The 20,919-nt window shown below is 41.8% G+C and overlaps 1 protein-coding gene across 1 annotated transcript; it reads right to left on the bottom strand.

Moving 5' to 3' along the window:
• Positions 1-2,406: 2,406 nt before the first annotated feature.
• Positions 2,407-9,540, bottom strand: ASB12 (ankyrin repeat and SOCS box containing 12). Its single transcript, XM_030210307.1, has 3 exons — positions 9,438-9,540; positions 6,435-7,275; positions 2,407-2,881 (listed from the first exon to the last, which is right to left on the bottom strand). Exons 2-3 carry the CDS (start codon positions 7,243-7,245, stop codon positions 2,748-2,750), a joined length of 945 nt encoding a protein of 314 aa, XP_030066167.1. The 5' UTR covers positions 7,246-7,275; positions 9,438-9,540; the 3' UTR covers positions 2,407-2,747.
• Positions 9,541-20,919: the final 11,379 nt, after the last annotated feature.

The following is a 20,919-nucleotide window of genomic DNA, read 5'->3' as shown; positions in this document are numbered from 1 at the left end:
AAAAAAACAACCCTTAATTCTTAATAATGTTCAATGGACTTTTCCCTCAGGAATCTGTCCAAACCCCCTTTGAATCACACTAGAGGATTTGGAGATTAAGGGGAACACAGGTAATAAGGGGGAAATGGGAGCTATTTCCACTTTTTTTTTTGTTTCTATTGAAGAGTTACGTTAACTGACTGAAAGGAGCAGAGTTAGAGCCAGGGATTCAGGAAGAGCAGATGTGCAGCAGATTTTAAAAAGGGATTTTCATTTTCTTCTGGAGGAAACCTCATCAAGGGTGTGCCCCTCTCCAAAAAAAGTGTCTTTGCTAGGGAGTGGTTGATGAAGAAACCAGAGTTCAAGAACTATAGTGCTTGGACTATATTTTATTTAGATTTAGCTCACACTTTTTGAGAACAGCCCAAGATGAGTTACATTCAGATAAGAGTAGGTATCTCTCTGTTCTCAGAGGAGTTACCATCTTTGTCAGAATCTAGATTCCCCAAGGACCTGCCGTATTCATACCCCTCACTGTAAATTTTGGGTTAAGTGACTTCCATGAGGTCACATGAAGAAGAAGCAAGATGTGAACCCTAGTTTCTCTGGTCCTCAGCCCACAGCTCTGACCATTAGGCTGTTCCTGCACTCCGCATTTGCTTATGTAAGGCCTTAATTTTGCATCGATTGCACCAGACTCAACTGTGCTGTTGGCCAAAGAATTCAGCTACATCAAATGCCCCACTAAATGATGTAATTCTGGAACATAGTTCAGTACGGGCTGAGATATTATTTAATAGCTCTTTAGAGACGGGAGAGATTCCGCAGGATTGGAGACGAGCTAATGTGGTCCGTCTTGACAGGGAAGAAGTGGGAAACTGGTGGTAGGAAAAATAATGGAGTCGCTGCTGAAGGAAAGGATAGTTAATTTTCTAAAATCCAACAGGATACGGGATCCGAGTCAACGTGGCTTTACCAAAGGAAAATCCTGCCAAATGAATCTGATTCCCTTCTTTGACTGATGATCAAAGAACTAGATAAAGGATATGCGCTAAATGTAATAAACTTGGATTTCAGCAAAGCCTTTGATACGGTCCCTTACAGAAGGGCTCATGAATAAGCTGAGAGGGCTTAACTTATGACCCAAAGTGATGAACTGGATTGGAAACTGGTTGACCGAGAGGCAGCAGAGAGTGGTGGTAAATGGAATCCGCTCGGAGGAAAGGAAGGTGAGCAGTGGAGTGCCTCAGGGATCAGTGCAAGGGCTGACTCAGTTTAATATATTTGTGAGAGACATTGCTGAAGGGTTAGAAGGTAAAGTTTGCATTTTTGCAGATGACATGAAGATAGCCAGTAAAGTGGATACCTTGAGAGTGTAGAAACTATGAGAAGAGATCTCCAAACATTGGAAGTATGGTCAAGGGTCAGGCAGTTAAAATTTAATGCAAAGAAGTGCAGAGTGATGCACTTGGGGTGCAGAAATCCAAAAGAGATGTACCAGATAGAAAGGGAGAGATTGGTAAGCTCGGCTCAGAAGAGGGACCTTGGGGTAATGGGGTCTGAGGATCTCAAGGCGATGAAACAATGCAACAAGGTGGTGGCTGTGGCCAGAAGGATGCTAGGCTGCATAGAGAGGGATATAACCAGCAGAGGAAAGGAGGTGTTGATGCCCTTGTACAAGTCATTGGCGAGAGCCCACTTGGAGTATTGTGTTCAGTTTTGGAGGCCGTATCTTGCTAAGGATGTAAAAAGACTTGAAGTGGTCCAAAGAAAAGCAAGAAAAATGGTATGGGGTTTGTGTAGCAAGATGTACGAGGAGAGACTTGATGATCTGAACATGTATACCTTGGAGGAAAGGAGAAATATGGGTGATATGATACAGATTTTCAAATATTTGAAAGGTATTAATGCGCAAACAAGCCTTTTCCAGAAACAGGAAGGTGGTAGAGTTAGAGGACATGAATTGAGGTTGAAGGGGGACCAACTCAGGAATAATGTCAGGAAGTATTTTTTCACGGAGAGGGTGGTAGATACTTGGAATGCTCTCCCACGGGAGGTGGTGGAGATGAAAACAGTAACAGAATTCGAAATTATGTGGGATATATGCAAAGGAATCCTGTTTACAAGGAATCAATCCAAAGAAGCTTAGGGGAGACTAGGTGGCAACACTAGTAATTGAGAAGCAAAGCCAGTACTGGGCAGACTTCTACGGTCTGTGCCCTGATCATGGCTGAATAAATTTGGACGGGCTGGAGTGGACCATTTCAGGGGCTTTGACGTCAACTTTGGAAGTTTTAGAACAAGGACAGTTTCTGGGCAAACTTCTACAGTCTATGCCCTGAAAATAGCAAAGAGAAATCAAGACCAGGTATACATATGAAGTATCACATACCATATGTAATGAGTTTACCTTGTTGGGCCGACTGGATGGACCATACAGGTCTTTATCTGCCATCATCTACTATGATAGTTAACAAACAAACAAACAAAAAGCAAAAATGGTGTCTGTATCCTAACCCTATGGGCCCTGAGACGATTACATCTTCCCTCTGAAGCAGCCCAAGGGCTGCAGCACCCCAATTTACACCTTCACAATAGCAAAGGAGGACAAGAGGGCTTTCTCAAACAAATTGGAAACTGCAGCCAGAAGTATAGCTATGGTATAATTAGTTGCCCAGAAGGGTTTGATCCAGTTGATAACATACTGTGTTGAGTTCCTCTACAGCTTGCTTAGTGATCTGAAGCCAGTTGATCGCTGTAGTAAGCCCTCAGGTCTGATATTTCAGGTAATTGATCAGGAGAAGTGGAACCTTCAGCTGGTCGACACTCTGAACTTGCTTTCCATGTTTCAAGAACTTTCTGATGGCCAGTCGGGTCTGAGATAGCAAGGATCTGGGATAAACTGTAAGAGGAAACAATAAAAATAAGGGAACAGCTTATCCACTCCTACCTTAGCTGAGATTAGATTCATGCACTCTTCTGACTTCACATTCAACTTTCCTTTAATTAGTCCCCTCATTGTCTAACTCCTGCTACTCTGCTTTATCTATCTGTATGTTCCATCTTTGCTTAGACCCTATACTGTCTATTAAGATGGTTTACTGTGTATTGTGTCGATATTGTATGTAGTATACTATGCCATACTTTGTACTGTGATTTGAATATTTTACTGCTGTTGTTGTCTGTTGCCTATGTTCAATTTATTCAAAACGGAAGTAAATAAATCCTTAATATATAAATATATCAAGCTTTCTGCACTAAGGTCTTCTCTCTTCATCCATCTCTCTGGCAGTAAAAGAACCTTGAAAAACTGTTTTCTTGTACTGTCTGAGACTCACACGAACAAGGACAACGAGCACCGGGCTTCCAACCAGACAGGAAGCCTTTCATGCCATTTCCCATGGACTCTAGGAATTTTCCCCCTTCTATTTCAGCTGCCCCCTGGGTAAGCATAAACAGCAGTGGAGTGGAGGAGTGGCCTAGTGGTTGGGGTGGTGGACTTTGGTCCTGGGGAACCGAGGAACTGAGTTTGATTCCCACTTCAGGCACAGGCAGCTCCTTGTGACTCTGGGCAAGTCACTTAACCCTCCATTGCCCCATGGAAGCCGCATTGAGCCTGCCATGAGTGGGAAAGCGCGGGGTAAAAATTTAACAAAAAAAAAAATATATATATATATCCTGTAAGGGCAGGAGATTGCTCCCTGTGTGCTGTGCACTCAGCCTGCAAGGGAAAGAGCAGTAGCCACACCTTGGGCTGCAAGTCCATCAGGAACCAATCAGCACATGGTAGCAGAATTCTATTTAACAACCACGCCATGATTGGTGTGAAAACTGGCAGAGGGATCTTTGCCCAAAAAATGAACGTCACAGTCTGATCTGCCACTCATTAGCACTGGTGAAGTCAGGCTGAGGGTCAACAGAGAAATATTGAATGGCTCTGAAAGCTGCTTCAGCTCTTAGACCCCAATGCTCAAAAGTAAACACAGGTGCTAGAGACCATTGGCGTCATACTAGCGCTTGCATTTACTGCCACTGAATGTTCAGAGACCCGGAGCACGGGAACAAACAAGTAGATGAACAACGCAAGTAGCATGCTAATATAGTCAAGCTCGCGTTAATGAGGCCATTTTGTATTCCTCTCCAATGCTCAGAAAATATTGGGGGGGGGGGGCAGGATTAGGACCACTAGACCACCAGGGGGGAAGCACTAGACCATCAGGTGTGGGCTGGAGGTCTGGTGACCTCTAGCTCTCTCTTCTGTTGGGGGGTGTTAAGGGGGGCTGGAGGTACAGCGGACCTCCATCCCCCTGTGTCAGTGATGGGGGGGTGCGGGTTTGGGGAGACACTAGGCCACCAGGGCCTTTCCTTTGGGGGGGGGTCCACTGGACCCCCAGGACTGTCAGTGGCAGCCTGGGCTGACAGTGATAGCTCGAGCTGCCTGGCATGGATGGAGGGGGGGGGGGGGCAGGAATAGCACTTTAACCCTAACGCCAGCTCCGAGCTGGCATAGGGTTAAGGCTCTATTCTGCCCGTAAGATCAGAGCACAGTGCTCTGATCATATGGGCGGATATTTAAATGTAGTTCTCCAGTATTCCCTGGCATGCTCACACCAGACCCCCCTGATCATGCCACGCTAGTGGCCTCTAGCACCCAGATTTACCTTGGTTATCAAGGCATCTGTTGGTGTATGAAAGCACAGGCACTGCTGTTGTACATGCCCTCTGTTTTGTGGTGGACCAGCATACCAGAGGGTCAAGTTTGCATTTCAATAGCTTGCTTTTGCACCTCTTCTCTCATGGCGCAGTATGTGTGAGGGAAGCTGGTGCTGTATTGTACTTAATGTATACGTATATACTTGTAAATATCTATTCTGGTGAGTTACAGGAAATACAGGTGTCTTAATTCGATAAAATAAAAATAAGGAGGAAAAGACCTCATCAAGACCTTATCGACAATATTGAGGCTCAACGCCACATATCAATGGCACTTAGCTTTAAGCTGCACAGCAAAATAGCTTCACTGTTCTTCTCATGGGATTATTGGAAATTCTTTTAAATAGCGGGCGCCATGCTATGACGCTCTCACTGTTTGATTAGGCTACTAGCACTTCAACAGAATGTATTTATGACATGTTTTGTTTTTTCTATTTCTTTTATTTTGTGATTTTGAATTATTTTGTTTTGGATATAGGTTGTCCATGGGATTGGCAAGGTCTCCGGAAGAAGCCTTTGCAAAACGGGTCCCCGTTGGAACCTTTGCCCACAGAAACTAATTATTTTGATGCAGCATGAATGACGCCTATGGAAACAATTGAATTTCCAATAATCCCATGTAGAGGAGTGTGGTAGCCATGTTAGTCCACTCTTAAGGTTATCAATAGAAATCAAACAAAATAAAACCTCGTATCCACCCCCATCCTCCCACCCTGTCAGACTGTCATAATAATGCTTGAATGTTTTCACTTATATACACTGTCAGCTAGCACATTTGCTTATTTCCGATCTGACGAAGAAGGGCAACCTTCAAAAGCTAATCAAGAAATGTATTAAGTTATGTCCAATAAAAAAGGTATCATCTTATTTTCTTTTCCATGTTTTATTTTGTTTGATTTCTATTGATAACAATAATCCCATGAGAAGAGCAGCAAAGCTATTTTGCTGTGCAGCTTAAAGCTAAGTACCAATTTTATTGATCTTTATTTGGCGGTTGGTAGAAGTTTCTGATTTGAATTAAAGAATAAAAGGTTTCCTACCATACCACCACTAAGGAGGTTTTTCAGACCTATGATGACTTTTTTGACTGTCCACAACACAGAAGAAACCAGTCTCCGCACAAAGACAACTATTGCCAAAAACAGCGAAGATGACACCAAAAAAGGAAAAAAATAATAAAAATAAAAATCAAAAAGGAAAAAAATAAAAAAGAAATAAAAAATAAAACAAATAGAATCCAAAAATAAAATCAAAAACAGACGACACAAAAATGATGAGGTCTTTTCCTCCTTATTTTTAGATAATCGAATTAAGACACCTGTATTCCCTTTAACTCACCAGAGTAGATATTTACAAGCATTTTGTGCTTTTTGAGATATGGTGGGTTGATCCTTCTTTTTTTGGTTGTATACGTATATACACCAAATACAACATTTTATATATTTTAAACTGAAATGCAGCCTTATATATATATATGTACATAATTATCTGTTAAAACACAGAGGAGGAAGTTATCAACATGGGCTACCATCAAGATGGGTTCTGTTACTCCAAGTTGTGCTATTTTAGCACAGATCCTATTTCATGCAATAAAACCTTGTGCTAGAATAACCCAACTTGTGGTAAAACAACTCATCTTAACAGCAGCCCACGCTGATAACTTCCCTCCAGACTCATGCACCAAGACATGCCTGAAAAACAGGGCATTTGCGGGTTTTATAATCTACAGCAGCTGAAATTACCTCTCTCTCTCATCAACAGCTGCATGGCATCATGGTTGGAAAAGTTCGTATCTTCCAGATTAACTAAGTACGCATTGGCTCCAAATTCAAGCAGCAGTATAATGAACTGAGTCTTGCATCCATGCCTGAGGCACACTTCCAGGACAGTCTTGGGCCGTCGGATTCTTGCTAGAAGTCTGGCATCAGTGCAGTTGTAATTAGGGTCAGCACCATACAAGAGCAGTATTTGAAAACATTCCAGGTGACCATACACAGCAGACAGGTACAACGGTCCAGTGCATGCTGAGTTATTAGAAGCCCAGTCTGGCACCTTGGACCTCACATTGACTTCAGCTCCATGCTCTAACAGTTCTCTTAAAATGTTCTTATTTCCCTCTCTAGCAGCTGTCAGCACAGGGGAACAGTTATTATAGATGCTACCATTGGGATTAGCACCAGCCTTCAGAAGAGCCTTAACACAATCTAGGTGCCCAGCACTAACGGCGGTGAACAACGGAGTCTGAGCCTTCACGTCCAGGCTGTCCACATCTGCTCCATGGACCAAGAGGACTTCTAAGCATTGCAAGTGACCTCGAGTAGCTGCGAGACGAAGAGGGGTTCCAGGGACACCCCAACCACTTCTGCTGTCAATGAAGACTTTGTATCTCTCTTGAGATAACATTAGAGCCAGGACGTTGGCATCATTGTTGGACACTGCTTGAGAGAGCTCCTGCCTTTCACCGTTGTCTTGCTCATCCTCTCTGGGTTGGAGCATGGAGAAAATCTTTTTAATATCCACTAAACTCATTTTGTTTTGTTTGGTAAGCACCATTTTCAGCAGGAAGTTTGTACTAGTTACAACCTGCAGAGGAAATATAGACCATTAGATGAACTAATGTTCGTTGCCAATCATGTAAAAACTAATCTTATAAAAAAAAATCATAGACATTTGCTTTCATGACATATGTTAATGGCCAAATTTCCTCTTTGAATGCTGAGATCTGGAGAAAATTTGCCAGCTTCCCCAAAGCACAGTCTGTCTGTGCTAAAGGCAGTACTAAGCAGGACTGTGCAGAAGGGAGACATATGGAGGGATTCAGTTGGGGGGGGGGGGGGTTATTGAGAGACAGTTAAGCAGGGAGAGGGATGTATGTCACAGTAGGGTATACGGGGTGGTGATAATTGAGAGCATTATGGAAGGTTTATATTGTGGGTATAGTTTGGGCCAGATGATAGAGGTCTATAAAATAATGAGTTGAGTGGAACGGGTAGACATGAATCGCTTTCCAAAAATACTAGGACTAGGGGGCACTCAATGAAGCTACAAAGTAGTAAACAAATCGGAGAACATATTTCTTCTCTGAATGTGTAATTAAACTCTAGAATTCATTGTCAGAGAATGTAGTTAAAGTGGTTAGCTTAGCGGGGTTTAAAAAAGGTTTGGCTAGCTTCCTAAAAGAAAAGTCCATAAGCCATTATTAAAATGGACTTGGGAAAATCCACTGCTTATTTCTAGGATAAGCAGCATAAAATGTATTGTACTGTTTTGGGGATCTTGCCAGGTACTTGTAACCTGGATTGGCCACTGTTGGAAACAGGATGCTGGGCTTGATGGACCTTCGGTCCAGTATGGCAACTTATGTACTTATATGTAAGGTCAGCACTGGCTTCCACTCCCAGTATCAGAAGATAAAAGAACATTCTCTCAAGGTTGAAACCTGTTCCATTGTAGCATTTACCATCTTAGGTACAACATACAAGTTCTCAGCAGAATGAAGTCCTAAACCTCGATTGCTGATTAAGAGGAGGGAACGACTCCCTTATGAGGAAAGGTTAAAGAAGTTGGGACTCTTCAGTTTGGAGAAGAGACAACTGAGGGGAGATATGATGGAAGTCTACAAAATCCTGAGTGAAGATAAACAGGTAAAACACAAATGAATTGTTAAAAAGTACAAAGACTAGGGGACATTTCATGAAGTTACATAGGTTATCAATAGAAATCAAACAAAATAAAACATGGAAAAGAGTGGACTAACACGGCTACCACACTCCTCTACTTATGAAGTTACATAGCAATGCATGTATTACAAATAGGATACAATTTTTTTTTCACTCGACGCACAGTTAAGCTCTGGAATGCATTGCCAGAGGATGTGGTAAAAGCAATTAGCAGATCTGGGTTTAAAAAAAAGATTTCAATTCCTGGAGGAAAAATCCACAAACCGTTATTAAGGTAGACCTGGAGAAAGCTACATTTTGGGATTCTACCTGGTACTTGTGACCTGGCTTGGCCACAGAAGCAGGATACTGGGCTACGCAGACCTTTGGTCTGAGCAAGTATGGCAACTCTAATGTTCTTTTTTTTTGGTGGATGGTAGGAGGTTACAAGAATTTTAAATAATACATAACTACATTCAAAGTCTGATTAACTTGTATGTTTTTCTCATTCTATGTGTATGAGAAAGATCTTGATAAATCAGTCTTATATGGAAATCTGTAAGTTTCCTCTTTACTGCTTTGTCACAGCTTTACCACAGACTGAGTGAGCACTAATACAGACAAGACCTGTAATCAGTATAAAACAACCCATTAATTCTTCATTCGAAAGCTTGTGAAACGGATGCTAACAAGCGGTAAATACAGAAGGTAACAAGCTGAATAAGGTTAGAAACCACAGCTATGCTGAGAGAATGCATGGCATTTAAATCTACCCCCTACAGTTAGCTACGATCATCACTGAACTTTGTGGAATATTGTTAGATGCTTTTGAATGTGAAATTTGCAGTAAATATAATGAAAGTTAGCAGGGGAAATAAAAGGCCCATAGCTGGAATAAAATCCCTTCTTCATACATAGTACATAGCATGTAATTTACAAGGTTGATAGTTCAGTAAATAAAAACTCCTCCCGTGTTCCTTAATTATTGTCTGGTCCAAACCTTTCCATAAAGGGTTATACTCACACATCTGCATTAATCAGGAAGCTGTCAGTTTTGGGGATAATGTCACTGCTTTGCTGTCTTACCTCTGTGAGCTGGCTGATGACTTCACTTGCCCAGGGAGGTGAAGCCCCACCATAGTTAATTTTCCCCTCTTTGTAAGACAGTGAGTCTGGGGTCTTGCAGGGAGCCAAGGTTTATCTCTGGTGGACAGAAGTGCAATCCCAGGCTGTGAGAAACAAAACCACTTCAGGGCTAATTTTAGCCACCAGTTTTATCTGACCATTTCCATTCTAGGAAAGCCCAGGCGGGGAGTGAAGACAGGTGCTCAGGCTCGGCAAGAGGGAGGGAAGGAGAGGGGAATGCAGAAATTGAAACTGGGGTTTTGATCTGGAGGAGAAGAAAAACAGATAGTAACAAATACAGGGCAGAGGGGTTGGCATTGGTAAATTAATTAGAATGCTGGGCTATTAGAACTAGGGGGCAGAGGGCATATTGAGGGGAAATTATGAGAATGTGGAAGAGACACATTAAAAGGAACATGGATGTTAGAATGAGAATATTGCGGCAGTGAGATCAGAAGTGGGGTAATAGATAGGCACCTAGAAGGGGCTTAGTATCAAAGGGGAATTTGGAAAAGTTAATTATTGGATGGGGGGAGGGGGAAGTGGTGGAGATACAGTGTGAATCACAAAGGAAGCACACACACATAAGTAGGGCAGAGTTCCACTCAGTCCAGAAGAGGTCCTGTGAAAACAGTTCCAGAGAAGGAGAGATCTTCATTGGTAAGAATTTGCTGGGAAATCATTTTTAAACTTGGGGAAAAGAAGACTTAGAATTAAATAGGTAACCTCAGAGACCTTATTTTTGAGTTACTCTGCTCACTTAGCAAGAGTTTAAGGAATATTTTTTTTATTTTGACATTTAGATTCCTGAGGAAATCAGAGAGTCATGGGATAAGGAGGTAATGTTCTACTGTGGATTAAAAACTGGTTAAAAGATAGAAAATAGAGAGTAGGGTTAAATGGTCAGTATTCTCAATTGAGAAGGGTAGATAGTGGGGTTCCACAGGGGTCTGTGCTGGGACCGCTGCTTTTTAACATATATATAAATGATGAGATGGGAGTAACTAGTGAGGTAATTAAATTTGCTGACGACACAAAGTTATTCAAAGTTGTTAAATCGCAAGAGGATTGTGAAAACTTACAAGAGGACCTTATGAAACTGGGCATCTAAATGGCAGATGACGTTTAATGTGAGCAAGTGCAAAGTGATGCACGTGGGAAAGAAGAACCTAAACTATAGCTACGTGATGCAAGGTTCCACATTAGGAGTCACCGACCATAGCAACATAGTAAGTGACGGCAGATAAAGACCTGAATGGCCCATCCAGTCTGCCCAACAGTCATATTCATTACCAATTCTAGATCATATCAACAATGAACATGATATATATTTGATCATGTTCATGTTCTCTCTTTGTTGTTTCTGGGACATAGACTATAGAAGTCCGCCCGGTTCTGTCCTTATGTTCCGACTACTGAAGTTGCCTTCAAATCCATCTTGTCATTTGCGGGACACACCGTAAAAGTCTACCCAGCACTGTCCTCATGTTCTAAGTTACTACAGTTTCTGTCGAAGTTCTCTACATCCCAACCTAAACCAGATTATTATATGCAGTATTCAGGCTGTACAAGCCAGTCCAACATGGGTCTTAGTTGATACAGCCAGAGTTGCCATCTAAGCAGCACTTGATATTCAACCCTAAAAGTTTTGTTTTTCTTTATACAATTCATTTTCTAATTAGAGATCCTCTGTGTTTATCCCATTCCATTTTGACTTCCACCACAGTTTTTTTTCTCCACCATCTCCCCTGGGATGGCATTCCAGGCATCAACCACCCTCTCCCAGGAAAAGGATCTAGGTTTCATTGTTGATGATACGTTGAAACCCTCTGCTCAGTATGTAGTGGCGGCTAAGAAAGCAAATAGATGGTAAGGTATTATTAGGAAAGGAATGGAAAACAAAACTGAGAATGTTATAATGCCTTTGTATCGCTCTATGGTGTGACCGCACCTCGAATACTGTGTGCAATTCTAGTCACCGCATCTCAAAATAGGATATAGTGGAATTAGAAAAGGTACAGAGAAGGGCAATGAAAATGATAAAGGGGATGGGACAACCCCTACGAAGAAAGGCTAGTGACTAGGGCTCTACAGCTTGGAGAAGAGACAGCTGAAGGGAGAGATGATAGAGGTCTATAAAATTATAAATAGAATGGAATGGGTGGATGTAAATCGCTTGTTTACTTTTTCCAAAAATACTAGGACTAGGGGGCACACAAAAACACTGTGAGAATTTAGGGGAAATTTTGAGAACAAGACAGGTTGATGCAAATCTGTAGGTGGTTTCCTATAGGCTTTTCACAACTTCAAACTGCTAGGGCAGTTGTTCAAAAACCTGTTGTAGGAGACTGCCAGCCCAGGACCATCCCGAGCTAGTAAGACACCCTGTGCGACATGCCCCCTAGATCTCTTATCCCGCCCACTGAATAACAACCAACCAGGGAAGGCAATGGATAGAACACAACTTTGGAGCCCCTGCCTCCCTTGTGCCCTGTGCGACTGGACTGCCCTGACATAGCTCGTCATGGCCCTTAGCCAGCCAGTCAGGTTTTCAGGACTTTAGCATGCACATTCCAGATCCTCTAGACTACCAGTGTCCCCAGTTCACCTTGATCCCCTGGAATTCAAATCTAGGACTGATTTAGCAAAGACATTATGCATGAGTATCTCTCTTGTGCCTCAGGTGTGACATTCCATGGTTGGCTTAACCTTTGGAGGGGGTGATAAAGAGTGTCATACTCCCCAGCCTCTAACATCACTGGTCTGGCTTACTTTATTTTATATTAATCCAAATCACGCAGAGGCAGGTGCAGCTGGGTTATGACACAGACACTGCTTGGGACTGCCTAGCACTTGCTGCATGAACTCCCCCCGCCAGAATGCTGTGTCTCAGGCAGAGTCCAGTCTGAATGCGAAGGTCAATTTGGGACTGCCCTACCCATCTCCCCCATGCCCCCCCCCCCACACACAATGAATCTGAGGGTACCACAAACCCCTGGTGGTCCAGTGGACCTGACGCCCAAAGCCCCTTAACCCTTACTATTTCTCTTCCCCTCCTTCACCCCTTGTAGCACCCCGACATTTGTCCTGGAATCCTAACTCATCCCAGAGGGTCCCAGGGCAGAAGTGAACCCCACTTGGTCCTGCCCGGACTGCAGTTTTCTTCAAAACGGTATCACTCTTCCCTAACTGTAGCCTTGAAGTGCTTCCACTAGGGAGTTAAAGCCACCATATAAGAACTTTTTCCTCTTATCTAGCAGTTTACACTCCCTAGGGGTGAGTGGCACCATTTTGAAGAAGGCAGGGAGTCGGTGGGGATCATACCTGTCCAGGTCACTGCCAAGACCCCTATGGTGAGTTGAGGTATATAGGCAGGTGGGAGTGGGGTTCCTGGCTGGCTGGAAGGGGGCAGTTAAGGGGATGAGGAGGACGATGATGTGAGAGGAAGACATGGCCTAGGGGAGCATCACCACAAAAGTTGGCTCAGGGTTTCACATTCCATTGAGCCAGCACTGGTAAGACCCAGTGCTTAAAAGTTGAAGTTTGTGTAATTCAGGAGATGTATTTACTACATTTTTCTAATTACATATATTTCAGTCCATGCATATGGCAATCAATCTAATCTGAGTTTCCAAAAAGAATCCACGCAACATGCAAATTTTTAACATTTGTATCTGTTCCTTTTAGTTGTTTCCTGATTTCTTCCCCTTTGTCAATCTTCCCTTTTTAAACGCTACTAAAATAGTTTTTATCATATATGTTTGTTTTATAGCCCACCTTTAGTGGTAGGATAGTGTGGGACATACATTTTTAAAATGAATCCTCCCCTCAGAGATTGTTAAATGTTATGACATTAATAACTTCCCCATGAGCAGCTTAGAAATACATCAATTTGAGAATCAGGTGCTCAACATTAAAAGTTTATATTTATTTACTTATTTATGGCATTTTATCCCACATTAAACATGAATTAGATTGGAACCTGGGATCATTTAATTTTTTTTTTCTTGGAGAGAGTAATGTATTGCCCCCCCCCCCCTCCCCAGGCTCTCTCCCCAGCTATAGCCAGCTCTGCAATTTTGAGGGGAGGCGCAGAGGTGGACGAGGGGCACAGAGCTGGACCGGGGAGACAGCCTGTTGTTAAACATTTACCAGCACACCACTGTCTAGTGCCCACCCATCCAACCTGTTAGCCCATCCAAAAATTGCCTTCTGGCTACGGCCACTGGGCAGTACTATTGTATTAAGGCTAGAGTTGCATGCTCTATCAGTGTTCTTCAACATAAGGCCTAGGGGCCAATGGTGACCCCTAGAGGATCTGGGGCAGCCTCATCATTGCGGTTTCTTTTAATACTACTCTTTGCCTCTCTATCCAAGATCACACCAGAAAGGAGGACATGAATGGGCAGATAAGCCACAAATACTTGAAGGACAAAGGACAAGGCATTTCTCACCAGAAGTAGAGGAAGCATTCAGATACCCTCATTGAAAAGTTTGAAGGCAGGCTGGAAGGAATGGATGTCCTTGACTCTCACCGGTCAACAGTGTCATCGCCCTACATGGAAAGATATTTGACAACTATCCTTCAGCTCATTTGGATCCACAGTGGCCCAAACTTAAAAATTACTGAAGACCACTGCTCTATATGGTCTACTAGAGAGCCACATCTACTTCCCTCCCTGCCTCTGGTATCATCATCTCAGCATGCAACAAAACAAGAAGCTTATGTACAATGTTTGAAGTCTTAACTGTGATTAACTCCATAGTATTTTATTGTTATTTATCAATCCAGTCCGAGGCAAGGGAAATGCTACTACTTAGAAGCAGATTAATTTATCTTCTGATATGTTATCAATAGAAATCAAACAAAATAAAACATGGAAAAGAAAATAAGATGATACCTTTTTTATTGGACATAACTTAATACATTTCTTGATTAGCTTTCGAAGGTTGCCCTTCTTCGTCAGATCGGAAATAAGCAAATGTGCTAGCTGACAGTGTATATAAGTGAAAACATTCAAGCATTACTATGACAGTAAAATAGATACTATTGGAGATTCTACATGGAATGTTGCTACTATTGGACATTCTACATGGAATGTTGCTATTCCACTAGCAACATTCCATGTAGAAGGCTGCGCAGGCTTCTGTTTCTGTGAGTCTGACGTCCTGCACGTACATGCAGGACGTCAGACTCACAGAAGCAGAAGCCTGCGCGGCCACATTGCTGATCTGCAAGGGCCGACTTCTACATGGAATGTTGCTAGTGGAATAGCTCTTCACATATCCAAAGATGAGAACTATGAGAATGCCCACAGTCTACTTGCCGGAAATACATTTGCCTTAATGATTGCAAAACTCAGCCATACATGTATCTTATTTCAATACCTTCATAAGTTGACTCATTTTTTGGGGAACCCTCGGACGATACCACTAAAAGGCAATATCATACATTTCTGCCTAGTGGCTCAGCATCTCTTCATAGGGTCTTCCCTCCATAAACTATAAGTGCTGTTTTTTAATGCTGTGACAAACAAACTCAAAAAGTGCCAAAATAATATACGTGTTATAAATAAATAGAGAACTCTTAAAAAACTTATCTTGAGTTCTAGTCCATGTCTCGCTGGTGTGATCCACTTAGGCTTCCCCTAAATTGCGCCCGACGCCGCGGGTGTCAAAACTTGCATCAGGGACTCGGGTTAAAGAGCCCCTTAGATTCACAGCGATATACAAGCATAGACATCCGAAAACACTGCACTCGAATGTTCTTAAAAGGCGCTATTTAAAGGCTGTAGTACAATGTCGCATCCTAGTGACGTCTCTGTAAAAGAAGTAAGAGCAAAAGTCTGGCGCTAGTTAATATATTCACTTCATTGCCCTTACCAAAATAGTTTCTGAAAGAAGAGATAACTGCATACTGAAAATATATATGTATGTTTTTTTCTTTGTTCATATATAAATTCCAACTACAGGTACATGATGGTAATGTCTCCATATTATAAATAAATGGAGTGAAAAGGACAAAGGGAAAAAAATGGATAATGGATTAAATCATAGAATTCCATTCTACCGATTCGTTCAATCCATGAGGATTAGTTGTATGTAGCTTATGTATCCACCATTGTTCTCTCCTAATCAGGGTTGTAATACGATCCTGTCCTCCTCTAGATTCTGAAACTACATACAACTAATCCTCATGGATTGAACGAATCGGTAGAATGGAATTCTATGATTTAATCCATTATCCATTTTTTTCCCTTTGTCCTTTTCACTCCATTTATTTATAATATGGAGACATTACCATCATGTACTTGTAGTTGGAATTTATATATGAACAAAGAAAAAAACATACATATATATTTTCAGTATGCAGTTATCTCTTCTTTCAGAAACTATTTTGGTAAGGGCAATGAAGTGAATATATTAACTAGCGCCAGATTTTTGCTCTTACTTCTTTTACAGAGACGTCACTAGGATGCGACATTGTGCTACAGCCTTTAAATAGCGCCTTTTAAGAACATTCGAGTGCAGTGTTTTCGGATGTCTATGCTTGTATATCGCTGTGAATCTAAGGGGGTCTTTAACCCGAGTCCCTGATGCAAGTTTTGAAACCCGCGGCGTCGGGCGCAATTTAGGGGAAGCCTAAGTGGATCACACCAGCGAGACATGGACTAGAACTCAAGATAAGTTTTTTAAGAGTTCTCTATTTATTTATAACACGTATATTATTTTGGCACTTTTTGAGTTTGTTTGTCACAGCATTAAAAAACAGCACTTATAGTTTATGGAGGGAAGACCCTATGAAGAGATGCTGAGCCACTAGGCAGAAATGTATGATATTGCCTTTTAGTGGTATCGTCCGAGGGTTCCCCAAAAAATGAGTCAACTTATGAAGGTATTGAAATAAGATACATGTATGGCTGAGTTTTGCAATCATTAAGGCAAATGTATTTCCGGCAAGTAGACTGTGGGCATTCTCATAGTTCTCATCTTTGGATATGTGAAGAGCATTAAAGTTACCAAAGAGTTTTGTGTATAAGGGAGATTTAAGTGGTTTCAGGCTAGTGGAATAGCAACATTCCATGTACAATCTATAGAAATCAAACAAAATAAAACATGGAAAAGAAAATAAGATGATACCTTTTTTATTGGACATAACTTCATACATTTCTTGATTAGCTTTCGAAGGTTGCCCTTCTTCCTCAGATCGGAAATAAGCAAATGTGCTAGCTGACAGTGTATATAAGTGAAAACATTCAAGCATTACTATGACAGTCTGACAGGGTGGGAGGATGGGGGTGGGTAGGAGGTATGCATCGGGACATCAAAGCATATCATTGATATTCTAACAGGATGGGTGTGGACTAACACGGCTACCACACTCCTCTTCTGATATGGAAATACATTCCTGCTAATGGAGTGTCATGTCAGTTATGTAATGTGATTTCAACCCTGACAAGACAAGAACCAGAAATGGGATGAGCACAATATTACCGCGCAGCCTAAAAACTACTAATGAACTAACTTCCACAGATCCCTGAAGACCCACCTATTCAACAAGGCATACCAATATGAGCAACAACTATAAATGTAATACATCGCAACCTTACCTATTATCAACAATGTTCTTGTTTATATCTACTTGTTTGAATTTCGATCACGCTATTTTCTATGACATCTCCAGCTTACCTACTATCAGTAAAGTTTTTTTTTTTTTATTTTTTTTTACTTATATCTACTTGGTTAAATTTTCGATGATTGTACTTTCTATGTAACACTAACTGTTATCTCCTAATCTACTATCTACTAACAATGATACATTGTAAGCCACATTGAGCCTGCAAAGAGGTGGGAAAAATGTGGGATACAAATAAAATAAATAAATAAATAAAATTAAGACTCAGGTGGGTACTAATTGCTTCCCACCGCTTTCAGAAAATAGGTGGATATGAAGGGAAACACACTGAAGCTGTAGCCAGGAGCCTTGTTTTAATCTCCAGTTTACTTAATTTCGGTATTTAAAAAAAAATATTTGTACGTAATGTTTTTCAGGTTTGTCAAAAGCTACTCCTGTTAGACTCATTACATCATAATTACCTAAAAAATCCTCTGTTGGTGCTTCACTTCTATTGCTTTGTTTGCCATTATCACCTTCTGTACAGTCTAGGCCAGCCCTTTAAACTGTGTTTGCTGTGTCTGGTCTTAGCCAAATACTTCCTTAAAGCACTCATCCAAAAATAAAAAGCATTCCAGAGGGTGGAAGGGTGCAACCCAATGCTTCTTTTATAAATGCTGCAATATAGAAAGTGTAATGAAGAAAAACAGCTGGACAATGTGACAAGCCCTTAAAGCACAAGCGATGCTAGGAACATATGCAGGATGTCAGACTCACAGAAACAGAAGCCTGCGCAGCCTTCTACATGGAATGTTGCTAGTGGAATAGCAACATTCCATGTAGAATCCCCAATAGTATCTATTTTATTTTTGTTACATTTGTACCCTGCGCTTTCCCACTCATGGCAGGCTCAATGCGGCTTACATGGGGCAATGGAGGGTTAAGTGACTTGCCCAGAGTCACAAGGAGCTGCCTGTGCCTGAAGTGGGAATCAAACTCAGTTCCTCAGGACCAAAGTCCACCACCCTAACCACTAGGCCACTCCTCCACTGTTGCTACTATTTGAGATTCTACATGGAATGTTGCTATTCCACTAGCAACATCGGCCCTTGCAGATCACCAATGTGGCCGTGCAGGCTTCTGCATCTGTGAGTCTGACGTCCTGCACGTACATGCAGGACGTCAGACTCACAGAAACAGAAGCCTGCACAGCCTTCTACATGTAGAATCTCCAATAGTAGGTACATTCCATGTAGAATCTCCAATAGTATCTATTTTATTTTTGTTACATTTGTACCCTGCGCTTTCCCACTCATGGCAGGCTCAATGCGGCTTACATGGGGCAATGGAGGGTTAAGTGACTTGCCCAGAGTCACAAGGAGGTGCCTGTGCCTGAAGTGGGAATCAAACTCAGTTCCCCAGGACCAAAGTCCACCACCCTAACCACTAGGCCACTCCTCCACTTGAGGTTCTACATGGAATGTTGCTATTCCACTAGCAACATTCCATGTAGAAGTCGGCCCTTGCAGATCACCAATGTGGCCGCGCAGGCTTCTACATGGAATGTTGCTAGTGGAATAGCAACATTCCATGTAGAATCTCCAATAGTAGCAACATTCCATGTAGAATCTCCAATAGTATCTATTTTATTTTTGATACATTTGTACCCTGCGCTTTCCCACTCATGGCAGGCTCAATGCGGCTTACATGGGGCAATGGAGGGTTAAGTGACTTGCCCAGAGTCACAAGGAGCTGCCTGTGCCTGAAGTGGGAATCTTCCTCAGTTCCCCAGGACCAAAGTCCACCACCCTAACCACTAGGCCACTCTTGTGCAAAAATAAGAATTAGCATCTCCTCTTCCTTCTCCCCCAAGTGGCAGCAGTTCCAGCACAGCATCTCTTATTTCTCCACTCCATACCCTTTCCCCAACATTTATTTTATTTATTTGTAGCATGTGTCCTACATTTTCCCACCAATTTGCAGGCTCAATGTGGCTTACATTTGCCGTAATGGCGGTTGCCATTTCCGGGTAACAGAATACAAGTGGTGTTGCGTTAGGTGCATACATACATGGTAACATAGATGGAACATAACGTACAAGGAACAGTTCATGGTGTGTGTGTGTGTGTGTGTATGTGTGTGTATATATATATATATATATATATATATATAGTAGAGAAGAATACAATATGGTATTGCATGAAGGTTCCTGAATGACAATTGGATTATAACATTCATTAGGTCGTCGATTATGGAGAGACCATGTTCGACATAAGATTGAGGTGATAGTGCTCGTTCACTAGTAGTAAAGAGGTTAAACAGTCAAGTGATATGACATCATTACCCAACCCCCTTTTCTGCTTGCATACATATATGGCAGCATCTCTTCAGAGGCACATTGCATGATAAAGAACTATGTGAGAAGTTCCTGAAGCCCCAAATGCTTTTCCATTGAGAAGACAACTGTATGAGGCAGGGGTCCCGAAGCCCTGAATGCTCTACCTCTTCTATTAAGCGAACTGAGGCTGGGGTCCTGAAGTCCCAAATGCTTTACCTCTTCCATTGAGAAGACAACTGTATGAGGCAGGGGCCCTAAATGCTCTACCTGTTTGCTTAGTTCTTTTTTGTCATCCTTCATCTTTTATACCACCAATTGTATCTTCTACCCTGGAATGGCGATGCCACAATAGGTCTTTGTAAGCCACATTGAGCCTGCAAATAGGTGGGAAAATGTGGGATAAAAGTGCAATAAATAATAAAATAATAATACCTCTTCCATTAAGAGAACTGAGGCAGGGATCCTGAAGCCCCAAATGCGTTACCTCTTCCACTGAGAATCCCAGCTCGTCCTCTTGACACCCATCGCTTGGTGCTCCCCTCTTCAAGACTCACTCACCATGAAACCACAAGATCCTCTGCTGTCTAGCCCCCAGACTCTGGACCAGCCGGCCTCCCCATCCCTCAGATCGGAACTTTCTTTTCCCAAATTTAAAGCTTTGCTTAAAAGTCACTTTATTAGTCTGGCTTTTAATTTGTCCACTGACAACTTGCCCCAGTGACCGTGTAGTGATTCAGTGCTCAATGATAGTCCCTTGTAGGTATGTGCCTGGATGACTGACCTCTATGTACAGTTGACTCAATCTTTCTTTTCTGTCAAGGAAATGTAGTTGTTTCGCTCTTAGTTATAGTCTTGTTAACCGCTTTAACCTTGCTTTTCTAAAGGCACTATATTAAATAGAAATAAACAAATTGTGAGACAGAGGTCCTGAAGCCGGGCATACTCCACACCTTTGACTGAAACAGAACTGCTCTACTGCCACTGAGGTTTGTTTCTTCATACAGGAACTTTCAATGTGCTTTGAAAACATGGCTATATCACAGACCTTTATTAGGGTTTAAGAATATTTGGACTTAATGTGTTTTATCCCCCGAGTAACTAGTGAATTACTTACAGAATCTGCCTTGAACTGCACTGGTAAAGCAGACTAAATTTAATATGGACATTTTATAAACTACATATCTAAGATCATCCAACTTATCTGGAGGACTCATTTTTTTAAAGCATGTAAAGAATATGAGGAAGGAATTTAAAAAAGGGGCAGATCATACAGAAAAGTCCTTAGCAAAATGTATTCACCACAACAAGTATAAAAATTTAGAACATTCTAGTTTTATGCTTGTTGCAGTGAATAAAGTTTATTAAGGTCTTTTCTGTGTTATCTGCCCTTTTTTAAAAATTTGGATCTTGCAGATTGCTAACTTATTTGCCCATTATAAACCATAAAGCTGTAGGTCTCTGTTGATCACCCTCCCCTCACCTATCCACAC

Source organism: Microcaecilia unicolor, chromosome 7, assembly GCF_901765095.1.
Source record: "Microcaecilia unicolor chromosome 7, aMicUni1.1, whole genome shotgun sequence".
Taxonomy (NCBI): Eukaryota; Metazoa; Chordata; class Amphibia; order Gymnophiona; family Siphonopidae; genus Microcaecilia; species Microcaecilia unicolor.
This window is presented reverse-complemented; position numbering and strand designations above follow the sequence as displayed.

Excerpts from the sequence above, each read along its gene's own strand:
- ASB12 (XM_030210307.1), bottom strand. The coding sequence starts at position 7,245 with ATGGTGCTTACCAAACAAAACAAAATGAGTTTAGTGGATATTAAAAAG. Across the intron at positions 2,882-6,434 it reads GCTGTTGATGAGAGAGAGAG|TTTATCCCAGATCCTTGCTA; the intron begins GTAATTTCAGCT and ends TTCCTCTTACAG.